At 39.0% G+C, this 26,552-nt stretch overlaps 1 protein-coding gene across 7 annotated transcripts in view; it reads left to right on the top strand.

Moving 5' to 3' along the window:
- Positions 1-26,552, top strand: part of cacna1db (calcium channel, voltage-dependent, L type, alpha 1D subunit, b) — an 89,092-nt gene that overhangs the window by 1,114 nt on the left and 61,426 nt on the right. For all 7 annotated transcript variants that reach the window (XM_062426972.1, XM_062426973.1, XM_062426975.1 and 4 more), the window contains exons 2-3: positions 1,207-1,678; positions 2,098-2,203. In XM_062426972.1, the coding sequence (XP_062282956.1) occupies positions 1,207-1,678; positions 2,098-2,203 (578 nt within the window). The remainder of the gene's footprint in view (positions 1-1,206; positions 1,679-2,097; positions 2,204-26,552) is intronic.

Raw genomic sequence — 26,552 nt, 5'->3', positions numbered from 1 at the left:
TGACAATGAATTTGGTGCCTGCTATTCTGTACTAAAGTTTTTTTTAAAACTCTGCTTTCCTTCTTACAAGGGCTGAAAAGTTATGATGCTTTAAAGACACACACTTTGATCCTACAGGCACACACAGTCCCCCAGAGGATCTTTGTTTTTGTCTTGGTCATCTCAATGTGAGAGCTGTTTATGTTGGCTGACATGAATTGTTAGTTAACTGTGACAGTTTAGGCTCTGCTGTGTGCTGCACAGTTGCAGTGAGCCAAAGAGAGACTGTGTCAAGGGCACTGTCTTTTTAACTCGTGGTTTGCATTGATTTTAATGACTCTCTCCGTCTCTCTCATTCATGCAGCCTGTCTGCTCTTTCTGCTCCCCTACACTCCACTTCAAACTGGTCTTCCTCTTGTTAGTTGCTTTGTTCATTTCTGCATCTTTCACATTCTTTTCAACTTCTTTTGGCCCCTCTGTTATGTACCTTTGTAGCAAGCGATAAAGAGTTTTATGTTAAATTGCAATGCTCCTCTCAGCATAAATCAAAAGGTCAATCACAAACATCTGTTCTCCCCTAATGGAGTATTTCTTCACCCACAAGAACCTGAAATATGAAAGTAAAATGCAAATAGTGTCCAAACTAATAGCAAATGAGACACCACCATATTTTGGTATGAAAAGTACATATGAGCATTTCTGTCTGATCATGTTAACCTATATGTTTCTAGTCATGCGGAGTGATTTCTGGATTTTAAATTCACATTTTTCAATTCTTGGGATTTGCAAGTGTCCAAAGTTCCTCAGTGTAGTTTTGAAAGAAGAAAGCTGTATAAAATATGATACACAGTACAGTTCATAACATCAAATCTTGAATAAATTACAAACCTAGCAATTTGCATAACGAAGGCCAAAACATACCTTGTTTAAAAGAGTTTGTGTTGACTATGTGCTGTCCACCAATTTTCTTTAGATGATATTCTCCCATGAAGCTGTCATACAGTTATAAAATAATTTTAATTCAACTGAAATGTAAAGTTTCTCCTACAGTTCCCCTGATGTGTCTGTGTTGATCAATGTTTATGATCGAATGTTTTCAGGAGCTTTTGGTCCCTGCACATTATGTCGATGCTAGTATACAGTCTCAAAAAGTGTTGACTATATTATAACATACATGTCCCATATTGTAAAGATGTTTTTTTTCTGTTCCCTGTTCTCTCCATCCAGGGGCACAGTATGCCAGCAACAAACAGACCACTCCCTCTGCTGAAGCCTCAGCGCTCTGGTCAGAAAGCCACACCCGTCTGCACCAGCTCCATCCACCTGATCCCCTGCAGGCCCCGGCCAGCACCGGCAAGCCAGTCGGCTCAGCCTGTGGCCTCTACGGAGCCGACAGTGGCATTCAGGGTCCTGGCGGCACTGGTACCAGTGTCAGCCCAGTCCTGGCTTGGCATGCCGCCATTAGCGCCGCTCGCCAAGCACAGGGCGACGACATTGCAAAGCCAGACATGAGTTCACGGCCCTCGGTTTGCACCACTGGAACAGCTCCTGTGGGCTCACTGGCACAGAGGAAGAGGCAGCAGTACGCCAAAAGCAAAAAGCAGGGTGGATCCATCAACAGCAGGCCGCCCAGAGCTCTGTTCTGCCTCACCCTCAACAACCCGATCCGCAGGGCTTGCATCAGTCTGGTGGAGTGGAAGTATCCTTCAGCCCAGAGAGAGAGGAACTGGTTGAGTGTTTTGGTGTCTGAGTGGATTATGTTTCTATGCATGGACAACATGTTTGATAGATTAGAGTATGGATGGGTGTGAGAGTCAATGAATGAACTTTAACAATCAGTGAACAATCAATCAGTGAATTAACCATAACTTTACTGTTTGAATGGAAGTAGCCTGTAGGCTGCAAGTGTTGGAACCCATAGCTGAATTTGGATAATTATCCAATGAATAAGTTTTCTCTCTAACTGTTCTAACAAGTTCACATAATTCAAATTAGCACTTATATCATCAAAGCCCTGCTATGTCTAAGAATGAAACTTCACAAACCCTCTTCATTATCTGTTTTTTAAATGTCTTTCTTTGGGACAATTGCTTTCCTTAACTGTTTCTCTTCTTCCAGACCATTTGATATCTTTATACTGCTGTCTATTTTTGCCAACTGTGTGGCCTTAGCCATCTACATCCCCTTCCCTGGAGATGACTCCAATTCTACCAACCAAGAACTGGTGAGTGGGGTTGAAAAATAAAGAGAGGGAAGGATCACCGATGTAAAGGCTTAACTGGTGTTTACTATGCCTCACTGTCTTGTACCCCTGCTGTTTTTAAATGCTTAGATCAGTATGTTGTCAGGATATCAAAGGTTTGGTTCGTAAGGTTCATAAATGACATACTGGTCAAAATGCATTTTTTTCTTTTACTGGAAATTGTCTTGAGCAGTAACAGATTGTCACAAGGACACATTGTGATAATTTTGGGGAATGGACCTAAGTGTACGTCATGTCTTTTGATAATTTTTAATCACTATGAGAATATAAAAAGCTACTATCTGGTGGTTTGAATTAAAAAGATAGGAAGATGAAGACCAGGATTGGTGTTGCATGTCCTTGATGCTACAGCAAGTACCTTCATTAATATGAATACGTTTCAGAATTAGTTTTAGTCAGGAAACTGTCACTTCCTACTTTAAACCCTCAATATATTGGCTTGACCGGTCTGACACTGTCGGCTCATAACACCGCATTTTCTCACTTAACTCTGGTTAAGCCATGCAGCTAGTTTTGCTGTTACTGCAACAGCAGCTTGTGTTTTCCAAAAGGATGGATAATCCACAGAGCTCATCATCAGCAGGTTTTACTGGAACTATTTTCCACCAAGACGACAAAGAATTAGTGAAAATTACAATTCACTGTTTTTTTTGTGATTCTGCGGAACTGATCCTTTAAAAAAGACCTTGTATCCTTTTACTTTAAATGGACTCTGCATTCAGGTGGCTTTTATTGTTTTCCTGGCTTTGTGTATTTCTCTATGCTGTGTGTGGTTCTGCAGAAGTTGCTTGCTGGACGTGCAGAAAAGGTTAAAGCACTTTTTTCACACTTGCTTGGTACTTCTAGCTGCTCGTACTACTATTTGTCATCTGGCAGATTTTACACAAAGGCTAGACAAAACACCTTTGCTTGAGTGTGATTGGCTGAAAGTATGAACTGCGTCAGAGGGCTTTCCCAGCAATATTTGGATGGATGTGTCGGGTTTCATTGTTTTGTTGACACACACACACACACACACACACACACACACACACACACACACACACACACACACACACACACACACACACACACACACACACACACACACACACACACACACACACACACACACACACACACCTAGAAGGTCATCCCTCTGTGTGGCACAGCGGCGCTCCATGTCGTGAGAGCAGCACTGAGGTTAGGAGACAGAAAAGCAGCGAGATGAATACCAGTTTGCTTTGGAGGCTCCATAATTACAGTGTAATTTGGCAGCATCAAATGATTAACAAAATAATAACTATTACCATAAAATACAATACAATGATTGAATCCAAGGCAGATCTGATTATGTAATAAAATTGAATGATCTCCTTATTAAAATGCACAGTAAAGGAAACAGAATTTTCAGTAGGCCTATTTTTTCTTTTTTATTCACACTATTATTAATTAAATAGTGACAATGAGAACGCTATTATGAGTGCTGCTGAGCTACACCTAGATTATTTTACAAGTTTTACAGAAAAACAATAACCTTAAATTCATAATTTTCAAAGCAGAATTTTGCATGGCGCTGTACAAAAAGAATAGATGTTACTAATAACATAACCTTTATTCAAGTGTCCCAGTAAGCCATAACAGTAAGCCAGCATGCACAATACCAGGACCCTGAAACTGAAGCAATTAAATGATATTCAGCCATTATTAATTTCATTGTATACACGTGTACTTTTCTTAGTGACATATCAAAATGTGGGAAAATAAGGGTTATTTGGTTAAGGTTTTAGGGGAAGTCAGAATAAACTCTAAATACCAGGAGTCTCAGTTCTTTTAATACTGTTGCACTGCTCATGAAAAGATATCTCAACCAACCACAGGAAATTACTCCATGAGGGTGGCTGGTATTAAGAAGACAGATGATGATGCTTCACAGTGAGCTCTTTCCAGTGCTTGAAAAAAGCCAAGCAGAACACAATAAAGTGAAGACAACATCAGTTTGGACTGATGCTGATATTTTAGTTAACAGCCTTTTATTTACAGCCCTGTGCCAGAGCTGATGTTAGAGAGAGATCTGATTGAATCCATTAGAGTGAATGACAAATAATGGTTTATTGGAGTTTCTTAAAGCCCCGGTTCAGCCCTGCAGGTGCTTTCTCTTAACTTGACGGATTGGACCCACTCTCAGGGCTTTATGGATGTGTACAGATTATGCTTGATTGACATGAACATACTCCCCTGTTAGTTTTGTCGGAGCTGTTATAACTTTTATTAGTTCATGATATTTGGTGACCTCGCTTGTTTGACCATTCATTAAACCACCTCCTCCTCTGGAATGAATGAAGGGCATGCAATCTTTGGATTTCTTCACATGCTGAAATGGGGTTCATGGGGCTCCAGCAGCGATACTAGCATTTTATGTTGCTATCAGTTAGCAGTAGAGTTGTCTTACCAAAATAAAAAACACAAGCATGATGGTGCGTTCCAGCTGTACATGTGTTTGTATGCGCAGAATACACCAAAATGCATTTTTATCAACTGGTATTGCTATCAATGGCTAACCGTGCTAGAACTGGTTTTCTGACTGGAACAATACAAACTTCGTTGTGACGTTATTCCCAGCTCCGACTTCCAACTTACGAGGTAAATGGAACGCAGCATAATACCTACAGCAGTAACCTATTTATTTCCAAGCAGGGATTATCTTTAACTAGGACGATTATATTGTGTTGCATTTTGCCACTCTGTGGAAGCTTGTCCTGTATGCTAGTTATGCTATTAAAGTTTAGGGTTATGTTAGCAGGTCTGTCTTGCTTTTTAACAGTCCTTAGACTTTTCCCTATCATACTTATCATAATTATACTAAGTAGCTCTACACAGCAAAACAAAAGCAATGCTGCTTCTATATTTCTGCTTATAATGGATCATCAACTGCATGATGAGGCTGACTTTGAGCCTGGCACATGCAGCCTTGGCTTCAGTCTATTAGCATTATATTATGTATGTAGCAGTCAAGTTTATATTCAAAGGTGTTATATGTAAGAATTGAACACCTGTCGAATTCATACCCCATACTCCTAACCAACTGGGGGCAGGGCAACATATCACCACAAAGATAGGATGTCCTTGCATGTTATGCTACATTAGCGCAAAATTAATAGTGCATTGTCAGTTCTCTAGCAAACTATAAGTAACTAGGATTTTGACTAAGTATGATAGCAACATCAATTCAGTGCTGATGTTGAACTAATGTTATTATTCATAATATAATTTTTGTAAATTTGAGTGTTTTAAACTAAATTTCTTACATAGAGCCCCTTTAAGACCCCCTTCACAGGATTCTCATGTTAAAACAAGTTAACTCAGCCCGATATGGTGTTTTCAGCCAGTTCATGGAGATAATATCAGCTTGATGTATTTAATGCTTCATCAGCTAGTTACAGTAGATAAAATCTTCCGGCGCCAGTTGATGTATTAGATGGCAAAATGGACTGTTGCAGGCTAGAAATAAGAAGCCTACATTTTTCTACCTTTGTCTTAACTCAAGGCAAGAATTTCAAGCTGTAAATCCGCCTGTTATTGTAAATTGTATGTGGTGTGTCTTGATGGAAAAGTTGACAAGCAACAGTAACTGAGGTACAGGGGGGATACGTGCGTGGGTCATGCCTTAAAACCAATAAAAATCAGGAACATTTTGGAAACTGACATTTTCTCCAAAAATGTATTATCAGTAACTTATTTACCATTGTCAGCCACAAATTATGGTCATGGTTAAAGAGCACACATAAACAGGTCAATCAAGCTCAGTTGTAGTAATGGTGGAAATTTAACCACCCACTCCCAACCAGCACCTTTTCCCAAACTGTCAGTGTGATTTTTAATCCATGCGGAATAGCAGACAGCCGGGCTTGTCACAGTGGCTTTTCTCACTCTGTCTCACCCGCTCTGATGTGATAATCCTCTGGCATCTGGTTCTCCAAACAAGAGGGACTCGGAGGACTTTTTCATGCAGTGCAAATATTTGCTTTTTCTCTCAGGCTGACGTCTTGGTTTCATCTAGAATTTTAAATGTTTGTATACATAGGTGTGTGTGGAGCGAGCGATTTATAGACGGACACAGAAACATATACAGTATGTTCCCTTAACAGATGGGGATTATTCACGCTGTCCAAGTCCACTCTCTTCACTCGTGGCACAAAGTACAGTGTGTGTGTGTGTGTGTGTGTGTGTGTGTGTGTATGTGTGTATGTGTGTATGTGTGTATGTGTGTATGTGTGTATGTGTGTATGTGTGTATGTGTGTGTGTGTGTGTGTGTGTGTGTGAAAGAGAAAGTGAATGTTTGTGCATCTTTCTGCATCTCTGTTACATCAGAAAGGAAGTAAGAGTCACACACATCACACTGCTGTTTTCGGCTTTCAGAGAGAGAGAGAGAGAGAGAGAGAGAGAGAGAGAGAGAGAAGATCTCAAATCTGTAATTAACTGATCTTTTCTCTGCTGAGGATTTGTCTAATTAAATGCAATATTTAATCAGATTTTCTTTTTTTATCAGTGGTATATTTAACAATTTGTTGTTTTACTCTGTCATATTGAGTGTGCTGTAGATTGCACACTTTGACATGATCATATACCGTGGTCTTACTGAGAATTGTTAGAAGAACTGGTTTACAAGTAGGTGCATTAAGAGATACAGTGTGCCATGATAGCAGACATGTCATGAAAACCAGAGCTAAAGATCCCTCCCAGACAAGCGTACAATAAAAGTAATCTGTTTTGAATAATAATGTGTGTCTGATGTTTAATTATTTAGTGAGAAATTCTTAAAATGACCCCTACTCCTTCTCGCTCATTAAAAAAAATTCAGAATCTATAAAAATGTAAATACCATTCATTTCAAAAGTTTATCTGTTGGACACAAGATGTCACCTACTTCACACTTGTGTAAGTTGTATACTGGATCATGATTGACTCCCAGTTATGATGTCAGATTTAAGGTGAGCACAGAGAACATTTCCCTCTTCAGCAGATGAATGTGAAACTGACCTTCTAGTGTCAAACTGCACATAAAACATTCTGCACTGTGAAGCTCAAAAATTCAACTGAACAAACAACAAACAAAGACTTTAAATTTGGAAATACAATTATTTTTATTGGTAATATAATAATAATATTACATTTATTTGACTTCTGCAAAATGCTGTGTTAGGCGGTGCTTAAAATTTACTTTCTTAAAAGTCTAGCGTCTGGCCTTTTAACACACATGTTAAAAGATTACTGGCTGAAAACAGACTGAAACGCAAACATAGTTAGTTTGACAAATCCATATAAATAACATTGATAAATATATATTTTATGAGAGCCATAATAATACATACTCCAAAGCAGACACTGTGACACAATAGAAACTGTTTTTTTTGGAATCCATTCATGTTCTGGGGAACGCAGGTTGTCTCTCTCACCTCAGTAGTATTTCTACGACTAGCTACTGCACTACTACATCCTTTTTTAGAAAGCATGTAGGTGTTGTTTCATGAGCTCCTTCTAGAACAAAGAATGGGAAATCGACAGCTGGGAGACGCAGCTAGTGCAGCTAAAACAAATCTCCACATGTGCACCTCAAATAATTATAATACCTTTGCACTTCAGAAAATCTCCACATTAATAATTCCATGAATTAGTTCCAGATTCTCGTGTTGGATGCTGAGCTCATTCGATCACCACACTGGTGTTAATGCATGTTTGAGCCTCTTAACCACAAATTGAGTTTTTATTCTTTACTCACCTCCCAACTGCATTACCCACAAAAAGAAAATGTAACTTTGACAAAAGGCATAAAAATAACAAAATGTTTATTGTGTTTCAATATTATTATGATGCTGATTTTGGCCGATTTGCAAAAAAACCCCAAGAATCATCATCTCATTCATATAATAATACAAGAGCACGCACTGTGAGGAGCTTCAGCGTGAGTTGCTGTTGATCAGTTGAACTCATTTAGAGCTGCTTGTGAACTGTGAACTCGTAAATCTTTCCAGTGAAGAAATGCCACTATTCGTAGTGAGTTTGTGTATTTGATTTGATTGCATTTGTGAGCAAGAGGACGTGTGCCAGCATGAGGGGCCAAGTGTGCAGTAGGAGAGAGAAAGTGTGTGTGTGTGTGTGTGTGTGTGTGTGTGTGTGTGTGTGTGTGTGTGTGTGTGTGTGTGTGTGTGTGTGTGTGTGTGTGTGTGTGTGTGTGTGTGTGTGTGTGTGTGTGTGTGTGTGTGTGTGTGTGTGTGTGTGTGTGTGTGTGTGTGTGTGTGTGTGTGTGTGAGAGAGCAGGTTGAGGGATTAAGCTGGGCAGTGGATTAGTTGTCCATAAATGAGTGGAGGTTTCAGAGAGAGAAAAAGAGAGAGATAGATGGATGGATAGATGGGGAGGATTGGTGGATGGGTGGGGAGATGTAGGGCGGGAGCTTACAAGTGGGAGGTTCTGCTTACAGAGAAGAGATTTTAATAAACACTGACATGTGACCGACTCGATTTCTTCCCTTTCATCTGTCTATTTATAAAATATTATAATTGGTTTTCCCATGAATCAAAAATTTGTTTTTTCCTGCTGCCAGCAGACACTGATAAACTGCGCTTTACTGGGAACAAAGCTCAGAGGATGATTCTTTATACAAAATTAATAAATACATGGGGAGAAATCACAACAGTTGCTCATCTTGCTGCAAACATAAATACAAAAATAATTCACATTTGTTAAAGTAGAAAGTTATACAATGGCCCATAATCTTGCTTTATTCTCTGTTGTAACTGTGGTTCCAGTATCTCAGCTGAGCCAGTATTAACATGAAGTAGAGAGACTGCTCATACTCACAAGCACAGACTGTAATTGAAATGAAAGTTCATGCTCGAATCTGATATGTTTTGTTACTCTACACGTGTTTGTGACATTGCTCATGTTGATATTGCTCACTGATATGAAAAGTCCTTCCAAAATACAGCCAGCAAGCAGCAATCTGACACTAAGCATGAAGACCTGGAGTATGACTGTATACATCTTTTCTTGTTTGTTGTTCGCACTGTAGTGTCCCGCTCTCTCTTCATCTCTTCATTACTGTCCCATCGCTAAAATTGTCGTCCTGTCTTCTTAACTGCTTCACTCTCCTCCCACACTTTCCATTATTTTTTTTCCTTCTGTCTGCTGTTTCTTTATTTGAACCACCTCCTTTTCTCTCTCCATCTCCCTTCCACCTCCCTTTGTTGAGTGAAGAATGATTAATATCCTATTAAGCCGGTTATTGTTTTAACAGCCCCTTTGACCGCTAGCTGACTAACATACACTGCTGATCATCTTGTAATCCCATAAGAGTCCTATATGAATCTGCTGTGTGAGTATATGAAGTAATAGGCAGTGTGTATGTGTGCGTGTGTGCGTGTGTGCATGTGTGTGCGTCTGTGAATGGCTTAAAAGCATACTGTATGTAGGTGGATACACTCAGTCAGAGACAAACTACCATCAAGATATTAAATGTAAATGTGATTGTGGGTATAGTTAGGTTTTTGTTCTTAAAAATTATAGCTGCAATATTTATTTAAAAAAATCTCTTTAACTACTAATGTGCAACTTTTGCCAAAAAATCTTGAAAGATATGTGGTCAAAACAATGTGGTATGTAAGCTTGACTTCAACCCTTATCATCCACATTTTTGTGCTGTTGCGCTGTGATCCCACAATAGCAGCAAACATCATTTTTGCAAGAAATAACATAGTAATATCAACAAACGTCTCACCACCACTCCGTTAAAAATCATTTCATATGTTCGACTTGAGATTTTTCTGCTCTGTCTGAAACCTTAACGTTGCTCTCTGTGTAGGTGTATTGGCTGGTTGCTAGGAGGGGAACTCCATTTAAACAAACACATTTTTCAGATTTATATTAAATTATGCATTTTAACTGATTACAATGCAAGATATTGTATACATTTATAATCACACAGTTTCCTTTTATTTCTTTTTAGGTAGCTTTAATGCTGTGAAAACCATTTTATTCCACACTGTCTGACTGCATCAGCTATTTACACATCTTTACTGAAGCAATATGATGTTGAAAACCAAGACTAGCAGTACCATACTATGTAAATTAGAATCATTTTATGCATTTCCCAGCATTCAGACTGATATATTATATGTCTTTGGAAACTTTGGTGTCTCCACTAGAATTTAAACTTAAAGTCTGGCTGAGTATGAGTCTGTAATGTCTGACCCATCTGCAGGCCACTGCTTGTTATGTCACAGCATTAACAGCTGCATCACTTGCAAGTGCAACTTATAAATTAGACTGAAGATTAGTAAATCAACTGAATCATATATAAAGGTCATGTTAGTGTGCAAGGTGTTTGTTAGCGTTTTAGGGACAGTCTGTGCAGACCCTGTATTTGATGTCTCATCATATAAACACAAAACATTTTTGATGCAACTGAAAAACTAACATATCGTGACATACCTGCTGTGGGCTATCTTCCTCATCCCTCTGGCATTTAAGCTAGGATTGTGAAAACATGTCAAAATAGTGAAAGGGAGATATTGTTCCAGATTCTGTGTATAAATCAAAGTATGCTTGCAGCCTTCTGACCAAAGTGACTTCTGATTTGAATTATATCAGTGTTTAGGATTTCATGTGTCTATGCATTCTGCTGTCCAATTAAAGTGGGTGGAAATAGACTATATGAAATGACAATTCAACAATAAAATCAAATGTGTAATAATTCAATTGAGTCAAATAGTTTCTCCAGTGTTTTACTACAGCACAATTCTATAATAAAAGCTATTTCAGATGCACACCGCGATAGATTTTTCTTTGAATCACAGCCAGTAATATGAACATTTTTCTATCATATACATACCAGTCAAACGTTTGGATGCACATTCTCAGTCAAGGGAATGAGAAAGTGTGTCCAAACTGTACATATGGAAAGAATATATTGAATCATTGTGTTTCTCTGTCTCAGAGGCTGCTGTATAGAAACCTGCATGAAGTGAAGGGGTCAGGTGTGATAGTCAGTGCTTGTTAGGATATTTCAAACTGACGTGGATAATGACCAACAATGACAAAAGTGGACAGAAACATATCATGAACTGACTGTTAGTTATATTTAGCATACAGTGTTTCTCTCCAGTTAACCTGACTGGTTGTGTGTGTGTTATATGCTCTCATTAGTGGAGGCCATTTCACTGTATGTGGGTGAGCCTTCACATGAACAGCATGAGTCAGAGATCAAAGGGTAAATCATCTTTTGGCTAATGCAGGGTTGGATATGGAGTTAAAACCATGGTAACAAGCCACATAATTTTCTGATTGAAACCATAGGCAGACTCTGCAGCAGGGGTGTTTCACTCTGCCAGAGCTTAGTCATGACACACAAGTCAAAGCACACAGCAGAAAACATCCTGATTTCACCTGATTTCCCTTCACTTCCAATGTGAAATGAAACTGATTTTCACCACCTGCCCTCAAAAATGATTTCTCCATGGTAGTTTCTCCAGTTTTAGCCTCAATTTTATGATTTTTTAGTATATCACATTACCCTGTGTGTTTAAGGTCTCACACAGGTTTATCTCAGTGAATCTGCAGATGAGTCATAGATGAAATGTTTGTCAGAGTTAGACAAAGGTCCTGTCTGGGGTTTTGTATTGATGAGAATAACTTTTAGAGCTGCAATGATTAGTCGATAAATCAATCATGCGATGCACAGAAACTATATATAACTATTCTGACAATTGAGTAATCCATTTGAGTCCTCTTTTAATGCCAAAACTCTGATTCTTAAATATCAATATTTTTGGTTTCTTCAGACTTCTGTGATTCTTTAGTCTTCTAAAAATAAATATCCTGTGGACTGTTGGTTGGGATAAAACAACATTAGAGGATGTCACCTCGGGCTTTAGGAAACTGTGATGGACATTTTTCTCCTTTAACTGACATTTTTATTGACCGTATGACTGATCAATTAATCAAGAAATGAATTCCCAGATTTACTAATAATGAAAATAATTGTTAAAATTCTTTGATCATTGTAATTCTCCAATTTAGCACATTATTTATGAAGGAAAGTATTTTAAAACTGTTCTTAGTCACAGTACTTACAACACAATCACTGAGTTTCATAATTGCAATTCACTCCATTAACAAAGAAATCAGGGCTCCTGTCTTTGGTTAAAGGTTGTGCGTATGTTACACATTTCTCCTCACTGAGATTCAGAAAGATGGTTGGGAAGATGTTTGTGTTGGTTGTATAATAGCAATCATGAGACCTGAATGTTACAAAGTGGGCCGGTTAATCTAAATCACTGGTACAGTAGTGACTTCATTCAGGTGTGTTCATACATGCGCTGTATGTTGTACAGTGTGTATGTTTGTGACTTCCATCAAATCATTGCCCAAAGGGCGGAATATCCATGTGTGTATTCAGGTGTGTATTTGTGCTTGTGCACTGTTTGTATGTGCACACCCATAACTTGTACATACGATCTGATGCAATAGTGTATATGTCTATGTGCATGTGTTGCAATCATGTCTGAGGTGTGATTTTTGTTTGCAACTGTTTTTACGTGTGTGTGTGTGTGTGTGTGTGTGTCGGTGTGTGTGTGCATGTGTGTGTGTTTGTGTGATACTCAGAACAGAATGTCAGGTTGCGTCATTTTTCTCTCAGTCAGGGATTAAAGGTTTAGAGAGGAGGGGGAAATGAGAGTCATACTAAGCAGTACGCTGCTTCAGCAAGCACGTGAGTGTGTGGGCGTGTCTTTTTCTTTGTGTGTGTTTGTTTTGTAATGAAAGACATACAGAATGAAGATGACTTTTTTTCTCATTTATTGATGAAGACTGGTCAAAAATTCAGTATTATTGACTTTTCATTATGATCATTAGATCATATGATATTAGAACCCAACCAATATATCGGTCAGCTGATATTGGCCTATTACAGATCAGATATCTATGTCAGTATACATATCCGATATGTGCTCATATGTATTTTTAAAGTTTTTAAAGTTTATATAGGCAGCATTTTATGTATATTTGACTTGTCTGAGCTGATTACTGTTATGTTTTTGTTTTATGTGTATCTAAATTTAATACATGATGGTGGAAGCCAAATCATTTATTATTTTATCTTAAGTCATATCTTGATTATGTATTTAGCACTTACTATTATACTGATTTCAGCGTTGCCATATACTGTTCTGGGTATCAACTGTCATTTTAAAGCATCTAAAATGAGAGAGAGGGAGTGAGAGAGGTCAGTTGATTGTATTGGCAATCAGACTGGGGCAGCGTGGGAATGGTTGTTGACCTAGCAAGTTGTCCGCCTCTAGGGCAGTGTGGTGTGTTTGATACACAGTCAAACGCACACTATGCACATCCTCACACACATTTTACATTTCCAACAGTTTGTCATTTTGCAATAATTTGTGTCTTCAGTCTGTTTGTATCCATTTTTATGTGTGTGCATGTATCCGCTGTGCATGCGTAGGTGGGTGTAAGAAAGGATGTAGGAGTCTTTATGTGAGCGTACAGTATGTGAGGTGAAGCCCTCTCATTAGCAGCCAGGCACAGAAAAACACATACTCTCTCTCTCTCTCTCTCTGTGTGTGTGTGTGTGTGCGTGTGTGCGTGTGTGCGTGTGTGCGTGTGTGCGTGTGTGCGTGTGTGCGTGTGTGCGTGTGTGCGTGTGTGCGTGTGTGCGTGTGTGCGTGTGTGCCTGTGTGCGCGTGTGCGCGAGCTGAGAAGGACTGGCATCAGTACATGTTTGGATACTGAGATGGATTTTATTAGAAGATTGTTCCAGGTAACGGTGAAGACAGCCATGTCACACAACTCATAAACTGACCACATCACTGGGTATTAATAAGTATAAAAGTACATCCCCAGCACATGCTTTAATTCAGAGGTCAGTGTTTTCATGAATTATTGAAAATTAAGTATTTTATTCTTGCCAAATGTCACTACTTAAAGGACGAGTGTGTAGGATTTTGTGGCATCTAAGCGCTGAGGTTGCAGATTGCAACCGAATGAATACCTCTTCACCACTCTCCCCTTCCAAGCATGTGGGAGAACTTATGGTGGCCACAAAAAATACTAAAGGTTGTCTCTAGAGCCAGTGTTTACTTTGTCCCCTCTGGGCTACTGTAGAAACATGGCGGTGCAACATGGTGGCCTCCATGGAAAAGGAGCTGCTCCTGATGTAGGTATAAACTGCTCATTCTAAGGTAATGAAATCCAACTATTCTTATTTTAAAATAATTATAAACTGAATATATGAATAAATCATTCCCGTTCCACTAGATGGCACTAAATTCTACACACTGCATCTTTAAATGGACAAGAAACATTATGCAAATGTAAAGCTGGCATAGAGACTTTCTATTTAAACTTCTTCATCCCATAACATTTCCTGCAATCACAAACTAAAATTAAAACATGAAAATGAAAAAGAATGCAGTTGCAGGAGGACATTTTTCTGTGTTAAAGATAACCTGTTTTTATGCTGCACCTGCACATAATTATGCATTCAGAGAAGCCAGATCATAATGTCATGTTGTTTCACCCAGTTTAATATCAGGGTGCCGCAGCAGGTTGTAATCATTTCTATGGAAGGAAAAGATAGACCTGGTTGATGTGCAGAAGTTCCCATTTTCTTATTCTATCTGCAAACAGTTTCACAGTTGAATTTGTGGTCTAAAGCTACAAAGCCAGTGATAGAAGAGTTCATCGCTTTCACAGAGCAGAGTCAGAGTGAGGGAACATAATGGTTCATACTCCTTTTAGTCAAGTTCTCACATCGTTTTTCATCCAGATGTCCACCAAATGGCACTTTGTGTTCTACTGCTTGCACCCGTAAAGTAAAAAGAGTGGAGCAACAGACTGTGTTTTTCTACACTGTGATCAGATAACAAGCAATCACACTGCCCACACACTGGCCTTCAACAGAAATAGAACCAGTCCCATAATTAGTTTATATGGTTAAAAAAGGTAAAATAAAAAAAGGTTTCTGAAGAGGTTGAATCAAACAGATGTTACAAGATATGCACTGATGATAAAAAGCAGAATTAATATGCAGACGGACACCATAACACTACAATGCGCCCTCATCGTTGTTATTTGATTATATGTTAGGGAACTGCAGCATTAAGGGACTGATGGGGGTATGGATGTAGAGGGGGTTGGATATTGTGAAGAAGACCATAGTTAATGTTCTTAAAGCTTCATTTAACCTGTTGGTTTACACTCTGTTAAAGCTCATCCACTGTCCACGTGTCAGGTCTGTGTGTGTGTGAGTGTCTTATGAAATATCAACAGCAGTTTCACGCTTCAGGTTGTGTGTGTGTGTGTGTGTATGAATGTGTGTGTGTGAGAAAGTGTGTGGGAGTGTGTGTGTGTGTGTGTGTGTGTGTATATTCATCCTTGGTGGGCATGTATATGCCATGCGTATAAAAAGTGTTGTTTTCTTTACAAGGCTACCACACCATGAGCAGGAAAGAAGGAAAGAAGGTCCACGTGTGAATCTTGTGTAAACATTGTGTCTCATTAACAAAGGACAAGTACTGTATCCCAGGTTATAATACTTTTACTTGTGTGCATGTGTGTGTGAGTTGTGATCCTGAAATGAACAACAAAACCAACAAAAAATGAATTGAGTATTTGATGATTTAAGTAATTAATCATATGAAAGTACCAATAGCACTGTACCATATTTACTTCAGAAATTTGAAATGTTGCTGTTTTTGTCCATTTTAAACCAATTTTAACTGAATATTGTTAATTGGGTTGAGAAAAGCATTGCAATTAGTGCGTGTGTCCTGAACATGGAGGCATCGAGTTGAAGGCATCAAGTTAAGCCCTTTTTTTAAATTAAAGATATCTGACCTGAAAGTATTTTTGTGAGCCCCCATATATATGTGTGTGTGTGTATGTGTGTGTGTGTTTCAGCGTGCGCGCACACTCCCTTTTAAATTGACTCAGGACATCTGTGATCATACAGCTTTATTAGAGTGCAGTCCCATCGTTGTGAGTCATTTCCTTCCTTGTCTGAGCTGTCACTCCTCTTCATCATTATCATGTGTTAAATATAGACTCTCTGTGTAACTGCAGCAAACATGCTTGCAAATATACTCTGTTAAAGTCCAAACAATATAAACTCTTACAGAATATTACGTTAAATATTTGTTTCAATGTGTGACATCAACACAAATGGATGCTTCTCTGATGTTACTGATGTGAAAGTCCAGCTGGAGGGCAAAGTGATATATTTTCTTTCAATTTTTGACATAAAACATTTATTTTAAATGTTCACATTTCATCTGATATCAATATAATATACTTGCAATATTGTGGCCCATTATATTGAATATAGAACATCTTGTCTTCATTCTTTATACAGGTACACGCATTCACATGAACACCTCAGACATATCGACAGCGCATGTCTTACTGTTATGCAAGTGTTTGTGGAGCCCAGGGGCTTTACAGGTTTTTAGGCCGTTGGATGACAGATGTCAGGAGGCCTGTAGGACTGACTGCTTAGCACCCAAAGGCCCAGGGACCACAGACGCTGCAGGGAATGTGGGGCACAAACACAAACACAAACACAAACACTCTGTTTTTTACTCTCTCCGTCACACAAACACATACACGCTCTGTATTTTTAAAGCTTTTTTCCAAAACCACATTTAGTTCAGACATTAGCCACAGAGTAGAGCACAGTTACTGAATGCAGCATTAAGCCTTGTAAACCCGACCACACGACTAAAACACAGTGTTTCTCTGAACTACCCATATGCTGTCTGTTTATTTTTAAGCTTAACAAACTGAATTTCAATGAAAAGACGAGAGGCAAAATAATATCAAATAGTTCCAATTTCACACGTTTAAGCATAAATTAAGCAAATATTAGTACATCTCATGTAATATCTACCTATCTGAGGAATTACCATTGTGTTCATGTGAACATGAAAAAAGCAGATTTTCATTGCGTCTGCTATAAAATACATGTTTATTAAAAACAACAAAAGCAACATAAAAACAAAGATGTCTCTTTCCAAATGACTATCATGTTTCATCATGCAGTAACTCAGTGTTTTATCGTTTCTTGATTCATTTCAGTCATTTATCGTCCTTGATGCGAGTCATTGTGATTCAGGTGCTTCTTATTGCAAATGAAGATAAATAGTTTTCAAACGAAGCTGTTCAAAATGAATATTGAACGTGGCAGTAGATTGAATGACCAGGAAATGTGATGAGGAGATTATCTGTTATAGCTAAGCAGGTTTATGGCTTGTGGGATAAATGAGAACTTAAATCTCTTTGTAACGTTCAACAGTTTTCTCCTTAACAGCAGGGAGCCTCGCAGTGCAAGTGACGGACCGGCACTTAAACCTGCAGCTTGTCTGTTTGGCTGAAAGCTTCTACTGGACACTGTTGCTGTTACACAATTTAGAAAACACATTTTACTATTGTATCAAATGTTGGAAATTCAAATTCATGGAGTTCATCTCTGAGCAAAATGGAGTGAGATATTTTACTATACAGTATCTTACTGGCATGTAGCGGCTCAGTGGTAATCTGAACTGGATTTGTATGAGTTTGCCATGAGAACTAGCTACAGATGCCTCTATGGTTGCAGTTTAGATTATTTACTTTCTTTAGCACAAGTTTAAAAATGACTCCAGCAGGCAATGAAAGAATAACACTTAACATGAAGCACTGATTGTTGTCAGACGTGCAGATTCCCGGAGTACGAATGCACATCACTGCTACAAGGTGAGACGTTAAACCAGTGAAGATCGGCCTTCGACTTTTTTATACATCATTACCTATTTTGCTTTTTCCTTTGACTTACTGTTCCATGCTTTAACTCATTTATTTTCATGGTAACCTCAACCTAGACCTGAAATCTGGCAGACATCTTATATTTTGGGGCCAGACATGCATTGAATTGATCTCATGGTCCAGGTAAACTGATGTTTAGGCTCAACATGTGATGTCATGCAGGTAAAAAAAGAGAAAGATTCATTTTGTTCAGCATTCAGTGGTTTTGTGTAACCTCAGACTTGCTGCTACCTTTCCTTTCTTACTTTGATCAAAAAGATGGAAGCCTCACTCATCTTCATCAGCTCTCCTTTGCTGTGCTGTCAGGGTTGTAAGGAAGACCGCTGCTGTGTTAATGTATTGTTAAGACAAACCAAACACCTCCTGCTGCCACATGACGTTGAGAGCTCTCCGGCTCTGAAAAATTACAAAACTTTCATTGTGACATCAGTGAGACTAGTGAATGATTACCAACTACATGTTTAAAAATATGCGTATACTATTGTGATTGTGATTGTGGACATCGCTGGAGGTTTTTTAGGTCATCACATCAGTTTTTTTTTTTTTTTAAACTTTATTTTTATTGAGTCATTCAGTTTACAATATAATGGAGAAAAAGAAAAAGGAACAAGAAAGAACAACAAGGAAGAAAGTGCACAGACGGAAAAATGTACGCATATATATCGTTACACAGAGAAAGATATAACAATATGTATATAAGCGGTAGATCCAGGGTTTAGAGTTACTTCAATCATTTTTGTACTGTTTATCCACAGTCTACTCTTCTTGTCAAAACAGGACTAAACCATTCACACACTAGTGTACAACAAGACTGAGAGAGCACATCAAATAGGACAGTAGAGGGCACTGTACTCAAGCAAAAAATAAAAAAGTAAATAAATAGAAAAGTAACAAGATAAAACAGAGCACAAGTTGTGATAGTGTCGCTTATTCAGGATGAGCTGTCCATTTCCTCCATAATACAGTGAATTTGTCCATGTTCAAGTTCAAAGAAAAAGTCAGTTTTTCCATGTTATACATTTGTTTTACAATTGCGGTCCACTCTTCTTTAGATGGAGACTCTTTCGATAGCCATCTTCTCGTAATAGCTTTTTTAGCGGAGACCAACATTATTTTAATCAAATAATTGTCAGTAACACTGATTGTGGGGGAAATATTACCAAGATAAATTGTACAAAAATCACGTTTAATCTCAAAGCCCAATATTGAATTAATTTTCACCACTACATCCCGCCAGAAAGAATGTATAATCGGACAGTCCCAGAAGACATGGAAATGGTCCGCCTGTGCGTTTCCACACTCTCTCCAACACTTTCCATAACTTGTCTGACCATTCTGAAGCTGTTTGATTTTGGGAGTGATAAAAAATCGGATTATATTCTTCCACGAAAATTCCCTCCAATAGCCAGAGCTAGAAGTGCTCATTTGAGTTTTGCAAATGTTCAACCAGTCATCTTCTGAAATGGTTATTTTGGCTTCTTTTTCCCATTTGGATTTAACATAAAGAGTAGAAGTACCATTAAATGACTGTAAACAGGTATAGATTTTAGAAATCAATTTCCGGTTTAATTTAGATTTATATGCCTCAATCAAAATGTTTATTAAATCAGAACTGCCTTCCTCTGTTGTGCTTACATCACAGTTAAAATGCGCTCTAACTTGAAGGAACCTGAAAAAGTCTTGATTTTCTAAGTCGTATTTATCCTTAAGTTTTTGAAAACAGTCTAGTGTCCCTTTGTCAGAAATGAGACAGTATGTTGTGATACCTTTGGAGAGCCACTGTTTGAAGCGTCCATCCATCTGGGCAGGTTTAAAATCCTTATCATGTGTTACCCATCGTAATATTTTCATGTGGTTTTCCAGTTTGTTTTTTTCGGCATTCACCAAACCAAATATTTAGGGGAGTTCTTGTCCAACCATTTAAGTTTTGTTTATACAATAAATATAGATTTCTGTCACCAAGCAAGCTCTGGAGGGGAATATCCAGTTGGCTTAATTCCAGATTTTTCCCACTTGGCGTTGTAATATGGGTCGCACAAATAGATCAAGTATCTGAGCTGTGCAGATTTGTAGTAGTTCTCTATGTTCGGCAAGGCCAAACCTCCTTTTTCTTTAGACAGTTGCAATGTTTTATACCTGATCCTTGGTTTAAGGCCTCTCCAAATGAACCCAGACAGCATTCTCTTCCATTCTATTAATTGTTTTTGCGGTATTTCTATTGGTATTGACATGAAAAGGAAAAGCAATCGTGGTAAGATGTTCATTTTAACTATATCTATTCTGTTATGCAAGTCCAGTGGTAATAAACTCCATTTGTTCAAATCTGCCTTTATCTCTGTTGTAATTGGGGGATAATTTGTTGCGTAAATGGTAGATAAATCCTTTGGGATTTTTATTCCTAAGTATTTAATAATGTTATTTTCCCATTTAAAATTGCACAGGTTATTTATTTGAGGTGGGGGAATATAGTTAAATGAGATAACTTGTGTTTTATGAATGTTTAATTTATAACCCGAATAATGACCAAATGTTTTCAGGAAAGACATTAATGTTGGTAAACTCAAATCTGGTTGGGAAAGGGTGATTAATACATCATCTGCATAAAGGCAGGCCTTATACTCAGTGCCTTTAAACCAGATTCCCTTAATGTTCTGGTCTTCTCTAATAGCCTGAGCCAAAGGCTCGATAAATAGAGCAAACAAAGTCGGACTTAAGGGACATCCCTGCCGACAGCCTCTTTCAAGTGGCACAGGGTCAGTCAAACTACCATTTATTTTGATTCTGGCAAAGGGAGAATGATATAAATTTTTCAAATATGAGATAACTTTAATATCAAAGCCAAATCTTTGTAATGTTAAATATAGGTATTCCCAACTAACTGAATCGAATGCCTTTTCAGCGTCAAGGCTAAGAACAATGGACTTATCTTTTTTTTTTACTCATGTGCTCCATCAAATGTAACGCCCGTCTTACATTATCTTGTGTCTGTCTGGTTTTAAGAAAACCTGTCTGGTCTTCGTCTATTATGTCCGGAATAATGTTTTCTAATCTTTTTGCAATTATTGAGGCGTATAATTTATAATCTAGGTTTAAGATCGATATCGGTCTATAAGAACCACACTCAGACTTATCTTTACCCACCTTAGGAATTACAGAAATGACAGCACGTCTCCAGGAGACTGGTATTTCTCCCCCATTAAGTGTAAAATTAAAACATTTCAATAATGATGGTGATAGTAACTCTCTAAATGCTTTATACCATTCGGCGGAATATCCGTCCTCACCTGGCATTTTATTTGTTTTGAGTCTGGAGATTGCGTTATCCAGCTCTTTTTGTGTTATTTCATTCATCATTATTTTATTCTGTTCAAATCCAATGGACGGAAGATCCAGTGAGTTAAGGAAATGTGTAATACTCAAAGAATCAGCTCCCTTTGGTCGAGTGTACAGATCTTTGTAGTAATCTTCAAAGGACTTTTGTATTTCTTTTAGCTTATGACACATCTTTCCAGATTGTGTGTCCTTAATTTTATGAATGGACCTTTCCTCTTGCTGCTTTCTTATCCTCCAGGCTAACAGTTTTTTAGCCCTTGGTCCATTATCATAGTACCTTTGCTTGACGTACTTTGCCTTCATCTCCTCATGACTATCATATAGTTTATTTAAGTTTTGCTTAGTGAGTTTTATCTGATCTAATAGTTTGGGGTCATTAAGTTCCATATGTTTAATTTCGAGGTCTTTTAGTTCCTGTAATAGGTCGTTTATTCGTTTCTGTTTCTCCCTCTTTTTAATTGAAGACCACATTATAAGTTTTCCCCTTATTACTGCCTTGGCAGCATCCCATACAGTACCTGGAGACACTTCTCCAGTGTCATTTTGTTCTAAATATTCTTTAAATTCTTTATGAATAAATTGTTTACACAACGGGTCATTTAATAAGCTTGTGTTAAGCCTCCATGTTGTGTTTTTCGTTTCAGTATCCAGATGTAGGGAAAGATATACACCTGCGTGGTCTGAGATATCTTTAACCCCTATTTGACATTTCAAGATTCTGTGTCTTTCTGAGTTGAACATAAAAAAATAGTCAATCCGTGAATGAACATTATGGGGGTGGGAGAAAAACGTAAACTGCCTTGCTGTATGGTTCAGTGCCCTCCAAACGTCCATCATACCTGCTTCAAGGAGAAGTGTCTTAACAGTGACTGTTTCAGAGTTAATTCTTTTTGTTACATTAGAGGAGTCAAGGGACGGTTGTAATTGTATATTCCAATCTCCGCCACAGACCAAAATCCCTTCAGTCTCTTCAGCAATCAAATCAAATATTTTCTTTATAAATACTTTATCATTACCAGGGGGTCTATACACATTCAGCAGTGTTACCTGCTTGTGATCAATGTAACCCTTCACTAAAATGAATCTCCCCTCGGTATCCCTTATTTGTTTAGAGATCTGGAAAACAACTTTGTTTGAGATTAATATTATGACTCCTCTCTTTTGACCATGTTTATAAGATGAGTAATATGCATTCTTAAAACCCAACTGTTTAAACTTTTCATGCTCTTTATCACTAAGGTGAGTCTCCTGCCAAAAAATAATCTGTTGTTTTTCTCTTTTCATTTTAGTAATCAACTTGCTCCTTTTAATAGGATTTTGTAGACCATTGACATTTAAAGTAATTATTTTGTATTCCTGATTTGACATCCTACCTCTTAATTCCAGTCCACATATTTTTCCCTTCCAATAATCTAAACATATAAATGAAAACCATCTGTGCTGAACACAAGCAAACAAAAATAAAAATAACCTCCAAAGGTGAAGTAAAGTAACAACTTCTGAACGGGGAGGGGAGGCCTCCAAAAGGAGGGCCCCTCCAGATGCATCCTAACATCGTCCTAGGCGGTTTTAGTACACGCAGTTTTCGGTGTAGTTTCTGTCACCCCGTGAAACAGTCCGATCGGTACTTTCTTAATAATATGAGCTAAGAGCCGTAATCATCAACCGGCGTTTAATAAAAAAGAAAAGGAAAAAAAAGAAAAAAAAAGAAATACTCTAATGAAAAAAAAAGAGAGGAGGAGAAAAAAATAAAACAAAAGTCCTAACAGTTCCAGTCTTTTAAATAATTATCATTAATAATTTTTTTTTTTTTTCTTCAATTTTACCCTCCTCTCATATCACTCACGAGTGCACCTCAGGTCATATCCTCCTGCAGTGTAATGGATCGTTGAAATCTCCGGAGCTTCTCTCTGGCTCGTTCGATGTCTGAGGACCTGTCTCGGTGTCTTGGGGACCCGCTGGTCTGCCATGTGTTTCTTTCCAGCTTCTTGCGCGGTGTCACAGCTGCCTGGGATGCGTCGGCGCGCGTGTTTCCCTCGTCAGCTGTCAGTATCCCCCTCTTGAGCAAATCCTCCGTCGCCTCGTCCGCGTTGTCGTATGTGGCGGGTCCTTCATCATAGAAGACTCTGAGCCTTGCAGGTGCAGGTGTTTGGAATCTGAGTCCTCGTTCTTTTAACACCTTCCTCAGTGGGGCGTATTTCTTCCTCTTTTTTATCACGTCTGCTGGGTAGTCGTGATCGAAGTACACTCTTTTCCCCTTGAAGTGTATCTCTTTCTTTTTCCATGCGGTGCTCAGCACCAGATCCTTGGTTTTGTAGACGAGGAAGTAAGCGACCATGGATCTCGGGGCGGCTGGCGGTGATGGTTTTGGTCCGAGTGACCGGTGGCAGCGTTGTATATTGAGGTCGATGTCTGGGAGTTGCAACTCGGATTTAATAAATCTCTCCAGAAACTCACATGCGTTATTCCCCTCCTCCCCCTCGGGGATCCCGAAGATGCGGAGGTTGTTTCTGCGGGAGCGCGTCTCTAAATCGGTTAACTTTGACACGATGCTCCGTTGCTCCTTCAAAGCCTGGAGAAGCTCGTCCCTCGCGGTAACACTCCACTCCTCCATCTCGGCCACTCGGGTCTCCACCTCCTCAACCCTAGCCTCTGTGTTCTTGAGTTCTGCCCCAATCTCACTCAGTTGTTGGTTAACTTCTTCTTTTAAGTTCCCGAACTCTTCCCTCATGTCTTCTTTGATTGTCTCGCAGAATCCGCTCAGTTCTTTCTTCATGTCCAAGTGTCCTGCTTTTATGTCAGCGCGGATAGCGTCCATGCTAGCTTGCAGGGCGGCCAGTGTAGCATGCACATTAGCTTCATCTGTGTCGACGCCTCCTGTCGCCATTTCCTCGTTTTCCTCACAGTTTGGGCTCGTTATGGTCTTAGCATACCTTAGATTGTATCTCCCCATAAAAAAATCACAGATATGCTCGTGTAAATTACTCTGAGGTTGGGGAAATGTCGGACCGTTCTGGGAGCTCTCGGACTACACCGCCGACCAGCTCGCCGCCATAACCGGAAGTCCGATCACATCAGTTTTTAATTGAAAGGCAGGAGTGGTAGGAGACACTCAAAAGAGAAATGATCAGAGGAAACAGTGCAGGTGACTGGCGCTCTTTGGAAATAATTTTCCTGTGAAAAACAGCAGCATCTCTTGTTTGATTTGCTGACAAGGGCCTCTAGCAGCAGTCATGACTCTTGTCTGTTAAGAGCAAGGGCGGAGTGTAGCATGGCACTATTGTATGACAAAACGTGACTTTCACACATTGTGCAATAACCTAACAACAAGTAACAAAGTACTTTTTGTGTTGCCATACATTTTGTAATAGATTTGGAAGGTATTGGCAAATGTCTACCTGTTGAATGAAATAGGTGTCGGAAAATGCTTATATGCGTCATTTTAAAGTAAATCACAACAATGTATTTTGTTGTTTAGTTTGGGCATAAACCTTAAACCACCATCATTGTCATAATTAACATTTATAAAAAAAGGGAAACCACTTCTGTTGTTCCTGAATTACAAGTTTTGATCTACTTGCTTATACTATAGCGCAGGTCTCCTCACCAAAAATTCACCATTGCTGCACTTGTGCTGCCTCTGCTTTGTTAAAAAGTATCAGGTTGTACGTGCAACTTCACGTGCATACATACTCAAAGAATATATACTCAAAGAAAATATAGCCCTCCAAAACTTCCTCAGTCACCAGTCTGTCAGAGAGCCAGACCCAGACCCGCAGCTCCAAACCAAATCCCAGAGCAGCACCAGGGCACAGAGATGGCTCAGTAACTGACATGAAGCTGCAGTCATGCATAAAAATGTACTCGAATCCTCTCGCTGCAGCATTGTTGGTAAGATGATCCACTGTTCAGTTTCCCCTGCCCTACAGGCAATAGTCTAATGATCGCATGTTGTTTTTCATTCTGCTTTCTGTTGATATTGCCCTATTTTTTTCTATTCTTCTGCAATTCATGCTGTCCCGTCACTTCCTGTTTGTCGTTATCCCACTGCTCACCTGCCCTCCAAACTGTCTGTTTTGACTGCCTGCTCTTGTGGGAGACTCTGGTCATGTACAAGTAGTATAGGGGCAGAGTGTGCGCTGGTAGGCAGACAGGCAGACAGGCCGGCCGGCCATCCATTCATTTCACACGGGCTGAATGAAATGATTGGACAAACTTGTCACAAGCCTGTGACAGCCACATATAATGGATTTTTTTCTTTTTATTGTCAGAGCATTTGATTTATTGATTGCTGTTGGGATGTAAAGAGAATTCCAACAAATATAATGAAAATGCTTATACAATAAATCAACTACCCTTGCTTTAAATGTGTTTTTGTGTGCTTTGTGAAATAACAACTGTGCTATTGTAAGCATGCGGATGCGGATGTTCCCAGCTTTAAGTTTCAATGTTGTACTATATACGTATTTTAACTAGCTGGGTGTTCATATTCATTGTGCTGCTCCCTCATCTCATTTTACATATACAGCACAGCCTGCTGCCGTGACAACTGTGGCCATGGAGACTTGTGGAGTATGCGAGGAGAAGGCTCTCAACAAGAGACAGAAATGATGACAGAGAAGAGAAGAGAAAAGAGGCAGACTGAGAGGAAGAAGAGAGGAACAGGAAATTGAGAAAAGAGCTGAGAGGAGGAGAATGTGGTCAAGAGAGGGCAGAGTGTGGAAAAAAGAGGGGAGAGGAGAGCGAGGAGGACAAGGAGGTGATAATGAGAGCAAGGGAAAAGGGAATGAAGGAAGGAGGGAGGAGAGGAGAGGTTAAGACGAAGATGAGAAGAAAAGGGGTTACGTAGGTGAAATGAGAGCAGGAGAAAGGAGAGAAGAGTATGAGAGAGGAATAAAGGGATGAATAAATTGCTTTCTTGTCTTTGTTTCTGTCCTCTGTTTTGAATTAGACCTGCTGTTTATCTGTTATTAACATGTTTAAAACTCAATCCCCTGCCAATTGAATTAATGTTGGACTGACTTGAGTGTTATGTGTATTTGTATCCTCACTTTGTTACGAGGGGCAGACTGATGATACACACATGACTTTTTGCGTTTTAGAGCGAGGCAGATCTTTGCTGCGGCTGC

Source organism: Scomber scombrus, chromosome 10 (genome assembly GCF_963691925.1).
Source record: "Scomber scombrus chromosome 10, fScoSco1.1, whole genome shotgun sequence".
NCBI classification, from domain to species: Eukaryota; Metazoa; Chordata; class Actinopteri; order Scombriformes; family Scombridae; genus Scomber; species Scomber scombrus.
This window is presented reverse-complemented; position numbering and strand designations above follow the sequence as displayed.